This window comes from Anguilla rostrata, chromosome 1 (assembly GCF_018555375.3).
Source record: "Anguilla rostrata isolate EN2019 chromosome 1, ASM1855537v3, whole genome shotgun sequence".
Taxonomy (NCBI): Eukaryota; Metazoa; Chordata; class Actinopteri; order Anguilliformes; family Anguillidae; genus Anguilla; species Anguilla rostrata.
In genome coordinates this window covers 47,867,892-47,883,558 of record NC_057933.1, presented here as the reverse complement: position 1 = coordinate 47,883,558, position 15,667 = coordinate 47,867,892, and the positions used below count along the sequence as shown (strand labels likewise).

The 15,667-nt window shown below is 43.3% G+C and overlaps 1 protein-coding gene across 2 annotated transcripts; it reads left to right on the top strand.

Annotated features, from left to right (window-relative positions):
* Window positions 1–1,143: 1,143 nt before the first annotated feature.
* On the top strand, window positions 1,144–13,181 carry crot (carnitine O-octanoyltransferase). 2 transcript variants are annotated; one of them, XM_064339305.1, is made up of 17 exons: window positions 1,144–1,282; window positions 3,624–3,741; window positions 3,954–4,078; window positions 4,169–4,350; window positions 5,657–5,781; window positions 5,873–5,981; window positions 6,463–6,556; window positions 6,737–6,862; window positions 7,400–7,501; window positions 7,955–8,038; window positions 9,081–9,188; window positions 9,623–9,753; window positions 10,205–10,328; window positions 10,497–10,575; window positions 10,767–10,860; window positions 11,006–11,125; window positions 11,438–13,181. In XM_064339305.1, exons 2-17 carry the CDS (start codon window positions 3,627–3,629, stop codon window positions 11,556–11,558), a joined length of 1,839 nt encoding a protein of 612 aa, XP_064195375.1. In that variant the 5' UTR covers window positions 1,144–1,282; window positions 3,624–3,626; the 3' UTR covers window positions 11,559–13,181. The 2 variants fall into 2 exon arrangements, with proteins under 2 accessions (XP_064195375.1, XP_064195385.1); XM_064339315.1 differs by lacking the exon at window positions 1,144–1,282 and adding an exon at window positions 1,336–1,358.
* Window positions 13,182–15,667: the final 2,486 nt, after the last annotated feature.

The following is a 15,667-nucleotide window of genomic DNA, read 5'->3' as shown; positions in this document are numbered from 1 at the left end:
TAAATTACTTTTTCATAGGGGCCTGATCATTTTTTTTTCAAAATGGTGCATATAGGCCAAAACATTTTTCACAAGTTGTTTTTTAAACAATGTATTAATAAATGCTGTATAAACCGCATTGAAGTATTTTAAAAATGTCTACAGCAATTTTTCTTTATTATTCTGTCATTGGTGGATGGTGTATGGATACTGCAGATGCGCACGCAGTCATTGACACAATTCTCAATGCATATGAAAGTAGTTTTTGTCTGTTTCTCAATAATCAGAGACCCAAGGGTAAATATATGATGAGCTGCATTTGTCCCCCAGATAAGCAGCTGAATAGCTCCAATGTAAGCTACTGAACAGGGATGAGCTGGCTGTTCTGTATTGTGAGTTCATGTGAGAGTCCTTGTACTGTGTGCGTATGTTCACTGTGACACTCTGTGCCAGTGTCTCCTCTCAAATCTTCAGTTTCATCTTTGCATCATTTTGTTAATTAAATGCATTGGAGGGTTGGAAACATAAGAAATACATTGGATAAAAGGGCAAATATGTAACTGTTTTATTTACTTAATCCTTAATCAAACACTGAAATTTCAAAAGATGTAGATGTATTGTTAAAAAAAAAAACATTCAGCCCCTTCCCATGCATCATGTAGCCTGCTGGTATGCACAAATCTTTATATTCTGAGTGACCATTATACATCAAAAAGTTGCTCTGTAACAATACGTGTATTTGTTTTAGTTTGTTATTTTGTACAATAATATGAAGAATTTATGAAAAAATGAAATGTATTGACTAAAATACAACCGAATGGAGAGGACACCGCAAGTCACACAAAAAATAAAGAGAAAGTTAGCAAGGACACTGAGCAATAAAACCAGGCAAGCAGGTAATAAATAAATAAATAAATAAATAAATAAATAAATAAATAAATGTCGCAGAAAACGCAACCTGTGGAAATTAGGTTCTGCTTCTTGTTTTGCTATTACCCATGATTTTTTTTTCATGTATTTTAGGAATACTTTTCTGCCATATAGTAATGCACTTAATAAATTTGACCCTGTAAAGAAATCAAAATCCGTTTGTTCTACATCAACAAAAACAAATCAGAATCCGTTTGTACTCCATCAACAAAAATAAGGAGTGGCGCATCTTTCTTGAAAGTTAATAGACTATCTTTGTTGGAGCAAATGGTGATCATGCGCCGTTTCTCTGTTTTTCCCCGGTGAAGCTGGGGCACTGGGCTAAAGGTGAAGAGAGCTTGCAAACACTGGGCAAGTGGGTACATTACACAAGGTAAGTGCAAATGGAAAACAACACAAACTAAGAGCTCAAGTTAATATAACAGACATGAAACGTTTTGATATATATAGTAAGAAACATGTAGTTTTTATTTCAATTTTAAATTTTGCAAATGTTACTACTGAGTAGCTAACGCTAGCTAGAATGTTTACTAAGCTAGCGTTGTTGGCTAGATAGCTATATCTCATTACCTACCTATTTAGCTGGCTTGCTACTACTACTACCGCTAGTTCCGTAGCAAAGAAAACAACCACATCTCTTAAGTAAGGCAGCTTGATAACTTAGTTGTATCTGGGCACAGCTGCGCTTAATGTTAGTCTATTGCTTATTGACGTTTGTCGCTGTGGACGTAAAGAATGGGATTTGTTTGGACTAACAAGCTTTATCGATATCCCGGAATATGGTGCTCGCTTCGCTAGATTGGCTTTTGTCTGAGAACGTATTTCGGCAACTGTTTAAGTTATTTAATGCTTCCACATTTTTACTATGACTTCGTACTTTCGATGGTAACTTTTGCGTGGTGAATTTGAACACTGTATTAACGAATAGGTATTAAACGGAAGCTTTGTTGTTAGTAGCAGGGGTTTTACAGCTCGCTCCTGGGGACCTATTTATGCTGCTTTTTGTTACAGTCAACCGCTCCATCGTTTAGGGCTATATAATATATTGTTCGGAAAGGGCTGATGTGGGTAACGTACAGGTTTTTGCTTTAGCCAAACTGTACGACTCCCGATTCAACTAATGAACTGATCATAGTTTTCGGGCAAGATCTTGGTTATGCAGTGTCAGGAGATATACTACGAAGAAGGCTTAACGTACCCAGGGTTTCTTGGCGTTAGCTGGCTTCACAAGACCTAACAACCGCATTTGGGCTTAACCGGTATCACGAAGGTGGTTCAATATCAGCTTTCGGTGTCAACACGGGCTTTGTTGATCAAGCTCTGTGCGACGTTTGCAAAAATGAGCCTATGGCAGACCCGTACGGCATGGACCGTACTTGAGCGGCGTATTTCTCACATAAGGAAAAAACACTGACATGGATGGTTACGAAGAACACACAAAAATCGTCATGTCAAGAACTAACACAGTTTCCGCCAACAAAGCCAAGGGCAAAATTGCTAATAGTGTAAATTTGTTGATTAATATATCATAGCTAAACCTTACCACTAACAACGAATACATTTACACTATCAGTAAATGTGGGCTGTGTGACCAATTAATCACTTAAGGTTATCACTCATGCTGAAACACACCAAAAACCAGCTGGCATTGTGGCCCTTCAGGACTGGAGTTTGACTATCTTGAGCTAACCAGTTAAACCTATTTCTAAAGCTGGGATGTCAAACTCCAGTCTTTGAGGCCCTCAGTATCTGCTCATTTTTGATGGGCCCAGGGCCAAAAATTTGTACAGGACCCAAAATTACAACTGAGAGAATTTTCATTTAACTTCTTTACATATCAGATAATTAGTGTTTATTGAAAGGCATGATACAACCTTGGTTGGTGTGTAGGTACATTACTTTGCAGTGAGTCATGGGAAGATGAGTTAAAATAGGCTACTTCAGGTTTGCTTTTATCATTTCGGATAGAGGAGGCCAACTAAAATGGGCCAAAGGTCAGCTGTGCTGCTTATATCAACTCTGTTATTATCATTGTCTGCTCTGTTTTTTCATAATTCTGCTTTCAATATTATTAGGTTTGATTACTTAAAAATTTGATCAGAAGCATTATGAAAATTATTACTAAAATGGATTACAAAAGCATGACACATTTTTCTGTTGGTACATACATTTTCATAAATATCTTTAAAATTTTACAAATTTAAGCTCAGCAATGGTTGAACATGTGGAATGTACACTGCGTTCTATAAGAAGTAATCAAGTTTAATGCAAAAAAATCCCATTTCTAAACACGAAGTGTAGCTGGCAATCTCAAATGACCCACCTGACAACAATTACAGAAAATGACAACATTAGTTGATCTGGTGATTGAAAGTCCAGCGCTGTGAATGTGGGCCATTTTTCATGGAATTAATAACTTTTTCTCCAAAAATATGGCTTAGGTCAATAGATAATCCTTCTATTGAAAATTATTTTCCAGTGAAAAACAATCAACAGCTTGTTACAATTCAGGTTGCATGACAACAGAATACATGGACTCAAAGATTCAGTTTGAAAACCTTTGGAGTGCCTATAGATAACCAGCTAGCTAACTGTTAATATACATGCACTCTTCTGAGTTGATTTTAACTATTCATTGTTCTATTCCTTGTATGCATAACTGTCCTCCTCCCATGATTATTTTAACTGTTAATTATTTTGTTGTTCCCCTACAGAACATGGATAATCAAGTGTTTGAATCGACTGTGGAGCGCACGTTCCAGTATCAGGCGTCCTTGCCTCCTCTTCCAGTCCCTTCTTTAGAAGGAACTTTGAGTAAATACTTGGATGCAGGTATACATTTTAAAGAAATGTCAGTAAATTGTTCTAACACAACTTGCTTACGTACGTACTAACGACCCAGATAATGTGGTGTATAAGTGCGCAGAGCTGTTTCACACTATTGCCCTCTCTGTATTATACTAACAGTAGTTACATAAGTTCTCTATCCTTTTCTGAAGAAATGTTTTCCTTTGTAATTCACCTTCTGTAACATCTATTTTCAGTTAAGCCGTTCTCATCAGAAAAGGAATTTCAAAAGACCTCTCAGATAGTGAAGCTATTTGGGGAAGGGCTCGGCAAAGATCTGCACCAGAAGTTGCTGCAGAGAGGGAGGACCAAAAGGAACTGGGTATGCTTCAGAGACATGTAGTCTGCCTCCGACGCGTGAAAGCACGCTCCAGTCGTTCTCTCGGGCCTGACGGGTTTGTTTGCTCTGCAGCTGGAAGAATGGTGGCTGGACAGCGCGTACCTGGAGATCCGGATGCCGTCCCAGCTCAGCATTAACTTCGGGGGCCCCGCCCCCTACCTGGAGCACTACTGGCCCCCCCAGGCTGGCACCCAGCTGGAGAGGACCAGCATCACCACCTGGCATGGCTTCCAGTACTGGGACCTCCTCCGCACGTAAGACGACATCCTCTGCAGTCTCAGTACTTCATCCCCACGTATGGTCGCGGCTGTCGCTTACACCCTTAGGCTGGATTCACACCAGATCAGGCAATGCGTCACCTTGCCGCAGGGTTGTGCGGAGGTGTGGGCGTGTCACTACATGGCCCATTTGTGTGACGTCATGTTGTGAACTTTAACCAGACTTTAACCTCCCCCCCATTTCCTACTCAAACAAATGGACACAAACACAAACCGAAGGAAACTTCTTGCTATCGTTATTTTGCAGCGTAGACTGCAAGCCAGACGCAGACGTCGAAGCTGGGTACACGAAATAAACCAAGTGACACAACTGGGAGAGTATCATTGTTTGGTCCATGAACTCCATAGTACAATAAACTAGTATGCAATAACTGCTAAATAGCGAATCTTTTTTATACAGCTTAATTCCGACGTTCGGAATTGATACCTAGCTAGTAACTATTGTTTCGGTACTCGTCCCATTACCCGACACTGTCAAATCACGATGACGATCATAAAATCAAATCTTAGGAAATGAATCGCGTCAGTAATTCATCTGACAGTTGCTTGGTGAACAGCGGAATGCTACATGGTAATTTAAACAACTTACGTGATTGGCCACCGCAGCGTGACTCGGGTTGCGTTTACGCCAAAAGTTGATTCTGGTTCAGGCCGCTGCGTTTTTTTCCGGCACCCCGTGCGGTCCCCACTCCCGCAGCCTAAACGCACTACCCCCATTCAAATGAATGGGAAGACTGCCGTTTTTGCCGCATTGCCTGATCTGGTGTGAATCCAGCCTCACTATGCACAGTTCCGCACACGCTCAGTACTGAGAGCTCATCTTGCACATTAGAAGATGGGGCTGTTCCACACTCACACAACACACTGGGACCTCGTCCAGGTGTAAAAGAGGCTGTGTTCCACGCACACCAAGTGCTAGGTCTTCCATACCAGAGAGTGGGTGTTCCACTCAGTGTTAAGAGCTCAGACACAGGAGAGATCATCTTTCTGGTATCCCAGGACCTGTTCCTCACATAAGAGAAATGGTGTCCTGCACAGTTGTTGAGAGTTCTGAGGCCACATGCTGAAAAGGCTGAAGTGTAGTTAATGGTTGTTTAACGGCTTGTCATGTGAGGTGCTTCCATTGTATCCTGTAACAGTTTATTTTTCTGCATACAATACACAGGTGTTTTAAATGGGTAGTATTTGTGCGATTAATAAAAACAGGAAGTCATTTTAAAGTGATTTAATCCATTTAAAGTCAGCGGGCATGCAATTTAATACTGTGTAACTTTTGTTTCAGTGAAAAGCTAGCCGTCCACAAGGCAGGGAACGTACCACTAGACATGGATCAATTCCGTATGCTGTTCTGCACCTGCAAAGTGCCTGGCATCACCAAGGATACCATACTCAGTTACTTTAAGACTGGTAAGAGCAGGCTGAGCCAAGTGTTCCAGGGGCCTTTATTTGGTGGTTTAAAAAAGAGATTTGATTGGTGCATTTCCTTCTGCGGTTTCAGAGAGCGAAGGCCCCTGCCCCTCCCACGCGGTGGTCATGTGTCGAGGGCGGATATTCACTTTCGACGCCCTTCATGATGGCTGCATCCTCACACCTCCCGAGATCCTCAGGTACGGAGTCGCTGTCGTGCTTAACCCCAGTGTCGATCCCCGTTTCCAGAACCTCACTGTTCGCAGGAAGTTCGTCATCTGCGGAACAGCTGGCTAGATCAGGCAGCTGGGGAAAGGACCCATAGGTTGTCCAGGCTTCATGCAGCACTAGATGCTCTGTGGACTGGGCAATGGAAAAGCCTGGATTGGCCAGAAGGCCTGTTCTTGTCATCTTGTATTCTTATATCCTTGGTTTTATATTCCTTTTCATTTCCCAAGGGGAATGACAGCTATACTTGAAGTACAGAGGAAGAAAAAAGTTATTTTACAATCTAAAGCCAACCCGTTTGGTGATAGCCTTTGACCGGTTTTCATCAGACACATAATAGATGTATCTTGTATACATGTTGTATTGATCAAATTGACCCTTTTAGTCTTTCTAGGTGCAGCCCTTGCAGAGTGATGTTTTTGCTCATTATGTCTTGAACGCTTGCACTCACAGGCAGCTTGCGTACATAAGGCAGAGTTGTGACAGGGAGCCAGAAGGAGAAGGGGTCGCTGCCCTGACCACTGAAGAGAGAACCCGCTGGGCCAAGGTGTGAGACCCAATCCATTCCCCACTCCCCTTCCAAATTGTTCAATTCTTCATACCATAGGATTTGCCCATTGGGTGTAATGCATGCAGTATTCCTGTAAATGACACACTCCTTGTTTTACTGTGTGTGCTCTGTTGCCTGTGTTTAAATGCAGTTTTTTATTGTTATTTTCATATGCAGGCTCGGGAGCATCTTATTGGCTTAGACCCCATGAACAAGACTATACTGGAAACCATTCAGAGCAGCTTATTTGTGATCTCCCTGGATGAGTCCATGCCTTATTCAACGCCTGAAAACTATTCAGCGGTACGTCCAATTAAATTGTGTGAAGTTGGACGGGGTTTAAATGGACTGATTCTAAAAAAAGGAGTCCCACAGATGAGCTGTTTAAAGTGCTGTTTTTCACTCTACTATGCGTTTAATGTGCGTTCTTTATTTTCTGTATCTGATGCCTGTAATCTTTGATTAGGACATGGTTCTAATGTGTGCTCATTCCCAACCTGTCTGTTGAATTTGCTTTTCTGTTGGTATCATTTGGCATTTGAGTTTTTTCCTTTCCTCTAGCAAGTGGGACAGTCTACCCTCCTTTCATATGCTTTATTCAGACAAACAGACAGCTGAGAGGGTAACAGATATAGAAAGGTACACTTAAGTGCTGTTTCACTAACTGTTGACTGGAGATCACAGCATGATAATTGTAGGTCTGTTACACGTAGCCTTGCCTGGTGTTAATCGTAGGGAAGGCTATCTTGCTAATCACTCATAACGCTTGGTGTTAAGTATCTAGTTTTGCATTCACATATTACAGTGGTGATTCAAATTTCTTCACTGTTTATGACACAGATAACACTGCAAGCTATCACCGGGGACCCGACTGTGCGCTGGGGTGACAAATCCTACAACTCGCTAGCTTTCGCTGATGGAACCTTTGGCTCTAATTGTGATGTAAGTTTGTGATGGCGAAAGGTCACAGTCACAGATATTATCATTGTTCTCAGAATCTTGGAAAAACTGAAAAACAAGTGGAGGCTGCACACCAGAATCGCGCTAGGAGCTGGCTGATCAGTACTAGTGAATTAGGAAAAGAAAAAGTTACCTCAAGTTTTTTTGTGCTTCTGGAAGATGGATGCACAGTTTTGGAACAAATGGTGAATGCATGACATCTTGACATGTATCTCCTCTAAGAATTTGAAGAATTTAAAATTTAGAAAAATTATAGCTTTCCTTTTTCCTTTCTTAAGTCCCTCATGTACAGCACTTTGTGAATTCCAAATAGTTTATTCTGTTGCAGCTTATTCCATTTATTTGTTAACATCTTGGAAGACTGAAGGGTAGCTGTAACATATAGTTAAAATGTGGCTGCTTTGGTTGTAAAAGGGTGAATGGTGTCTGTTGCAGCATGCGCCGTATGATGCCATGGTGATGGTGTCTTTTTGTTACTACATTGATCGGAAGCTGAAAGCCAGCGAGGGAAGGTGGAAGGTAGGCCCGGGCCATGGGAACATGGCACTGATTGGTTGGGGGTGAGGTTTGTCTGGTTGGGGGTGTGGTTTTGCTGGTTGGAGATGTGGTTTGTCTGGTTGGGGGTGAGGTCTTGCTGGTTGGGTGTGGTTGACTGGTGAGTGAGGTTTGTCTGGTTGGGGGTGTGGTTTGCTGGTTGGAGGTGGTTTGTCTGGTTGGGGGTGAGGTTTGTCTGGTTGGGGGTGAGGTTTGCTGGTTGGGGGTGAGGTTTGTGTTGGTGTGGGTTGCTGTTGGAGGTGTTTGTCTGGTTGGGGGTGAGGTTTGTCTGGTTGGGGGTGAGGTTTTGCTGGTTGGGGGTGTGGTTTCGCTGGTTGGAGGTGAGGTTTGTCTGGTTGGGGGTGAGGTTTGTCTGGTTGGGGATGAGGTTTTGCTGGTTGGAGAGTGGTTTGTCTGGTTGGAGGTGAGGTTTGTCTGGTTGGGGGTGTGGTTTGTCTGGTTGGGGGTGTGGTTTTGCTGGTTGGAGGTGTGGTTTGTCTGGTTGGGGGTGAGGTTTGCTGGTTGGGGTGAGGTTTGTCTGGTTGGGGGTGAGGTTTGTCTGGTTGGGGTGTGGTTTGCTGGTTGGGGGTGAGGTTTCGCTGGTTGGGGGTGGGTTTGCTGGTTGGGGGTGAGGTTTGTCTGGTTGGGGGTGAGGTTTGTCTGGTTGGGGGTGAGGTTTTGCTGGTTGGGGTGAGGTTTGTCTGGTTGGGGTGAGGTTTGTCTGGTTGGGGGTGAGGTTTTGCTGGTTGGGGGTGAGTGTTTGTCTGGTTGGGGGTGAGGTTTGTCTGGTTGGGGGTGAGTTGCTGGTTGGGTGGTTGTCTGGTTGGGGTGAGGTTTTGCTGGTGGGGGTGGGTTTCTGGTGGGGGGTTTCGGTTGGGGTGAGGTTTGTCTGGTTGGGAGTGAGGTTTGTCTGGTTGGGGGTGGGTTTGTCTGGTTGGAGGTGAGGTTTGTCTGGTTGGGGGTGAGGTTTCGCTGGTTGGGGGTTACACTCTAGTGTTTAGGTCGTTTTCTGAACTTAACCTCCCAGGGATCCGAGAATGTCCGGGACATGCCACTGCCAGAAGAGCTGGTCTTCACTGTGGACGATAAAGTCAGGAGTGACATCACACAGGCCAAGCGGCAGTACATGGAAGCTGTAAGTCCCGCCCTCTGTTACTGCTATACGGAGGCTCTCAATCTCAGACTTGGGGACCCCTATATGTTACATTTGGCACATTTCACTGAAATGAATGCTTTACTTGACCTGACTGATCAAGTCAAGTCAGTTTCAATATGGAACATTTATTCTTCATGGCATGAATAGCTGTTAATAATAATAGCTATAAAATGATATTGTGGCTTAAAAGGGGTACATCGTCCTACATTAGACATTAACAGTGTCTCATTTAAGAACAATTAACAGCTTGTTGCAATTATGGTTGTTATAGAAACCTGCATATGTAGGGTCCCTCAGAAACAAGTTTGAGAGCCCCTGCTGTAATAATATAATCTTGGTCGCAGAACGTGTTGAGACCAGTCAGTACAATGATGTTATAATGACCATATGACTTGCTTGTTCTTTGAACACAGGGACGCCAGTTGCAGATTGTGTCCTACGCATTCACTGACTTTGGAAAAGATGCCATCAAGGAAAGGAAGCTCCACCCAGACACATTTGTCCAGTTGGCACTCCAGCTGGCCTACTACCGGCTTCATGGAAAGTGAGTTCCTTTCTCTTACCGGTCAGTGTAGGTAGTGATTTCATTTTTTTCTTCGCCTGGTTGTCGTGAACCACAAAGTGTTTGCATCCTTTGATTAGGTCACTTCCTTTTTTTGTTATTTTGGTGTGTGTATTTGTTGATGGATTGTCAAAATGATGCTGTTCTGCACCATCTCATCTGTTGCGCTTTTTGGATTAATTTCGAGGATTGGCCTTTTTTCCAGCTGTACTTTTCTGTCTTGAAGTAAGTTCAGCTCGACACGTCCACGTGACCCTTTCTTGCAAATGCATTTTAATTTGAGAAGGCCATTGTCACCAGCTCTACAGCAGCGACATCATTCCCAGGCCTCTCTGTGGCCTGCGTGAACCCTGTTTGAAAGGGTCACGTGCTGTTCCCACCGTGCTGTGCCGCGCGGTACACAGCTAACGCGGTGTGCTGGCTCCCCCTGCAGGTCTGGAAGCTGCTACGAGACGGCCACCACGCGGCGCTTTTACCACGGGCGCACCGAGACCATGCGGCCCTGCACCCCGGAGGCCCAGCAGTGGTGCCAGGCCATGCTGGACCCAGCTGTCAACGTACGTCTGACCCGTCGCTCCCAAACCCCCCCCCCCGCATGCCTTGGCTCCTGACCAGGCCCTGAGGTCCCCTCTGCCACTGCCAATCAGCTGCTTGTTTGTTGATGATTGACAGGCACGTACGCCCTAAGAAAGCTCAATCGTCTGAGTGTGGCTCAATCCCCACAGGTGGAAACCAAGCGCAAGAAGCTGCTGGCAGCTTTCTCCAAGCACAATCAGCTGATGGGAGAAGCTCAAAAAGGGAAAGGTAGGCACCAGCACCTCTTATCCCCACCCTCCCCCCCAAAAAAAACCAGTGGATGTTCCATGAGTCAAGTACAGTGTACTACTAAAAGTGGGGGCTCAGGCCTACATAGCTGCCTGTCACCTGGGCGTATAGAGGTTTTTTAGTGAGTGGCATTGGGAGGAGTGCGGTTGCTGATTGTGTGTTTTCGACAGGCTTTGACCGGCACCTCTTGGGCTTGTACCTTATTGCGAAGGAAGAGGGACTTCCTGTTCCTGAACTTTTCACAGACCCACTCTACGCCAAAAGGTGAAATTAAATACGATGTAACAAATATATAACCCTACAGTATACTACACAGGAAAATGTGCTGTAGGATTGCACACGTTTAGTGAGACTGTATATTAGCTAGTATGTATGTATGCAAATATAACCTGTCTTTGTATTCTTCCAGTGGAGGAGGTGGTAATTTTGTACTGTCGACCAGCCTGGTGGGCTACACCACTGTCCACGGGGCTGTCGCTCCGATGGTGCGTCATGGCTACGGGTTCTTCTACCGCATCAGAGATGACAGGTGGGTCTGACACGGGGCTCATTGCGCAGGGGGAACATAAAGAACATAAACAGAAAAGTTTGATGTAGGGTCCGGCTGATGCCGTATACAGTGATATATAAAAATACTGAGTGTGTTGTTTGATACTTTATTGCAATACGTGGCAGTTTTGTGAACACGACTATAAAAGTACCACAGTTGCAACATTGTGTTGCACACAGTAAGAGTGAGCATTGAAGTAGCACGGCATGGTTTATGCTGACAGTGCTGTCCCAGGGAGTCTTGTGGCCTGCTTGTCCCACATTTACCCAGCATGCCCCTCTCCTCATTCAGGATCGTGTTGTCCTGCGCTGCCTGGAAGACCTGCCCAGAGACGGATGCCGAGAAGCTCTACCAGAACTTCTGCGCTTCCCTCCACGACATGCTGCAGCTCACGACCCTGTCCAAGCTATAGAGCAAGGCATGATGGGATAGCGGGATGCAAGGCAAGACGAAACCAACTAGAATCCTCAATACTGCAACGTCTAATGCATTTTCACACTAGTAATTTTACCTTTTGGACCACGCACAGATCAATGCAAACTTTTATCACGCAATAACAATGCAGGCACTTCTTGGTTCTCCGTCCTTTTTTATTTTTGTTACTCTGTTGTCTGTAATTACGACTGAATGATTTTCCTTTAATATGGTATTTTTTGAGATAATATCCCGTGGAGTGTTATTGTAGCAACGGAGGTGCACGCTAAGCTTGTGAAGGTAATGTGTATTTCTCGGTGGAAATTCCGAATGCTTTAAAAGCATAGCTAGTTAGCAGCTCCTTAAAGACAGTTGATCTCTTGCAATAATTTTCTGCTGAGGCATCACTTATGAATTGCTGATTGGTTGTCCTCTTGCCTTAAAACTGACAGTACTTAGTACCAAAGTCTACCCCCTAATTATGAGACTAATGATTTTAGTTTTGATTGGATGCACAGGCCAGTACCTGTTCTGTCCTATTTAATGCAAGTTTGTCTTCATGCTTATGAACAATCCTTTAATTGAAAATGTTGTTGCCCTTCTTTGGATTTTCATGGCGGATTTGAATGGGGTATTTTCCAGTGCGGGTGTACTGCCCAATGACCAACATCTTATCTGGATTCAGTGCATTACGTTATCTGGAAAGAGCAAAAATATGGCTTGTCTGTGAGATTACTACATTTGCTGGCATTAAATGACAGCTTTTGTAAATGGAGAAATGTTTCTCCGATACATTTTGAGTGAAGAGCACCTTATTGTCAGCCTGGTGATAATGGCACTTCCAGGAATGTATAATGGAAAGTTTGTACGGGCTGCACTGTTTATGTTGTTTATGTTCATTGTGTCTGTGTCCAAAAATTTTGTATGTATAAATTTGTGTCATGAACAATACTGTAATTATGTTGATACACCACTGTGTTAATGAAACATTACCCTAGGGTTAAAAACTCAATGTGAATTTCCTTCACAATAGACTGAAACATTTAGTTTTTTGGGGGGTGGTGTACAATTGACAGCGTCACCAAGGGAGGCATATTTTTTGTGGTATCAGCAGTGCCTAATTGGCTACCATTAGTCTGCCCTGTGTTAGGGACGTTGTACATCTTCCTTTGAAATTCATCTGGATTGTTAAAATAACGGAACAGACCTAGCTGTAATTTGCAAAAAATGGGAGAATACCTTACACTCCGAAGTATATTGTGTATATTAATCTGAAGCAAAATGGGTAAGGTGTTTTCTTATCTGAAAATAAGGTACAGCATAAATTTGAAAGGTCCATTGATTTCTATTTTAAGCGTTGCGTGCTCTTCAAGGTTACTGTAATTACAATAATCAGCTTTGCCTCGGGAATGATTTTCTATTAGTAATTGAAGGATGAATATTCAGCGCATATTTCACTCATGGCTGATTAATCTGTAACTGAAACGGATGCTGGTGGAGAGTCCCCCGACTACTGAAATATTTAATCTAGTTCTGCTGCTTTAAGAATTGCGAAAGCTGGAATTGTGAGATTGTCAGTATGTGCTCATAAAAATGGAAAGATAAAATGTGTTGGCATGAATTCTTTGTTTGTGCTTTATCCCCCTTTCCTTCCCAATGTGGAATGGTGGTGCTCGCCCTACGGTGCCCGTCGCAGTCGGTTTGAGCGTGCCCGTTGTCCTCTTCTCTGAAGGGCACGCCCGCCACCGCTTCTTGTTACACACTTTGGGCTCGCTGGCATGAGTCGGAGGAAGAAACGTCACGTGATTCTGCGGGCGTCGGGTCGCCCTGCGGCGGTGACTGGTGCGCAAGGAGACGCCGTCGTCTCGGCAGACCGATACCCTCCCATCCCCGCGCAAAGCTGGAGCTAGCTGTGTGCCAACCGGCGGGGCTGCTGGCCACAGTCAGCACTGGAACAGTGCATCGATGTGATGAGCCTCCCAGCAGTCTCCTGTGAATTAATGGACCCCGAATTCCCACATAACGTAGCTAGCTGGATGACTAGAGGTAACATTAGTTCCATGAAATGAGCAATAGCAGTAAGCTTAATTCCATTATATTGAACATATAACTTCATTCAATTATGTTGAACGCATTAGTGGTTTTATCGTTGGGACTTTTATTTAGAAAAGTTCAGACCCTCGCAGAAGTCCTTATTGTTGCAAGCTTCACACTACAGGTAATGTTACTTACTGGTCCAACAGAAAACAAGCCAACTCTGCATCGTTTTTCACAACTCTGCATCGATGCCACTGAGAAAAAGAAATTCCAAGGTATACTCTAGTTCATGGACATGCCGTGCTGTATCATTATTGCTTCCACTAAAATCTGATCCAAAACCACAGGCTCTGTAGCCACACCCCACACAGAAAAGAGCGCCATGCCCAGAAACGTCCTGACACATTTTAGAATAACAAATACAGGTATAAGGTGCACAAATTCAGTGAAACTAAGTAAAGACATAAATTACCAGTGCATCATAGATATGCCGTAACATGGTTTTTAAAATAATATTTTCAAGGTAAAAATCCAACATAGTATGCTTTTAATGGATATTTAGTCTTATCAATGCACAGTTCATGGGATCTCAGAACCTCAGCATTTCAAGATGGTGACAATTGCAGTTAGCAAAAGTCAACATTGTTCTTATGCCTAAATGTCTATTTCATTACTTCTTTTTATTAACCTGTTCTGTACCCTGTCTGTTATTTAGGGGGTTAACTACTGCAGGTGCTGAACCTTATTGGGATTGTTCTGATTTTATATTTTATTTTTCTGCCATAAAAGTGTTTGCACAGCGGAAACTACACCATAGAGCAACCAAATTCGGCGGGTTGGTTTCCAATCCCATGTGCAACTCCGCTTAGAAAACCTACCCTGATTGGCCAGATGGTGGTGCTAGAAAGTGAATTTTTACCGTTTTGTCCATCTTCAAAAAATTTTGTCTTCTCAGATTCCCTGGCTCATACCAAAAAAAGTCTGCCTCTAGGACCCAAAATGTCCATCATATAGAAGACTGCAGTCTCTTTTAGGCACTTCTTAACAAACTGTAACCTGGCCATCCTGTTTTGCGGCTAACTAGTGGTATGCATCTAGCAGTGTAGCCTCTAGCAGTTTTGTTTGTAAAGTCCTCTGAAGACAGTGGTCCCTGCTGCATCCACACCTGCCTCCAATAGAGTGTTTCTGATCCATCGGACAGGTTTGGGGATTTTCCTTCATTATTGTGAGAAAATTATGGTCATCATCTGTAGATGTATTCCTTGGCCCACCAGGCCCTTTGCAATTGCTGAGCTCCACAGTGCTCTCTTTATTAATGATGTTTCAGAAAGATTTTGGTCAGCCTAAGGTTTGGCCTGTGTCTCTGTTGTTTTTTTTTCTCAGCCTCATAATGGCTCCCTTGACTTTCACTGGCACAGCTCTGGTCCTCATGTTAGCACATGTGAATAACAGATTCCAAAGGCAATAGAATCAAAAGCCTAGAATCAAAACTCAATACTGAAAGCTCTCTTACATCTTCCCAATGGAAACAACTGGACACACCTGACGAATCAAAAACACCTGTGAAGCCATTTGTCCCAAAATTTATGGAACCCTGAAATGGGGAGCTGTGTATAAAAAGTGCTGTAATTTCTTCACGGTGGAACGGAAATGTATAAAATACCCTTTAATGAAAGGTGAGCATCAGCACTTTAACCACCTCTGAATTGTTTAGAAATCTGAAATTGTGGAGTACAGAGCCAAATTGAGAAAACAATATGTCCCACATGTTATGGAGCTCAGTGTACATAATTGGTTACAAGCCCAGATACCCATTGTGCTACATTATAATAGTTATAATGATTGTATTGAGCTATCTTGGTAGTATAAATGGAAGCACAGTAGTAATGACATGGTTGGTATCACATTTACTTTAAGGCATGAAAGGAAAGCTTTTGTGATAGAAATGATAGCTAATATGAAAGAAATAAGACTAAGAATAGTGAAAGGTGTGGAAAAAACCAGGCCTGTTGTGTTATAGGATGTTCAGTGGAATCTCTCTAACTGCTTGAACAGTAATTCCATACACCA

Excerpts from the sequence above, each read along its gene's own strand:
- crot (XM_064339305.1), top strand. The coding sequence starts at position 3,627 with ATGGATAATCAAGTGTTTGAATCGACTGTGGAGCGCACGTTCCAGTAT. Across the intron at positions 8,039-9,080 it reads CCAGCGAGGGAAGGTGGAAG|GGATCCGAGAATGTCCGGGA; the intron begins GTAGGCCCGGGC and ends TTAACCTCCCAG. Across the intron at positions 9,754-10,204 it reads TACTACCGGCTTCATGGAAA|GTCTGGAAGCTGCTACGAGA; the intron begins GTGAGTTCCTTT and ends CTCCCCCTGCAG.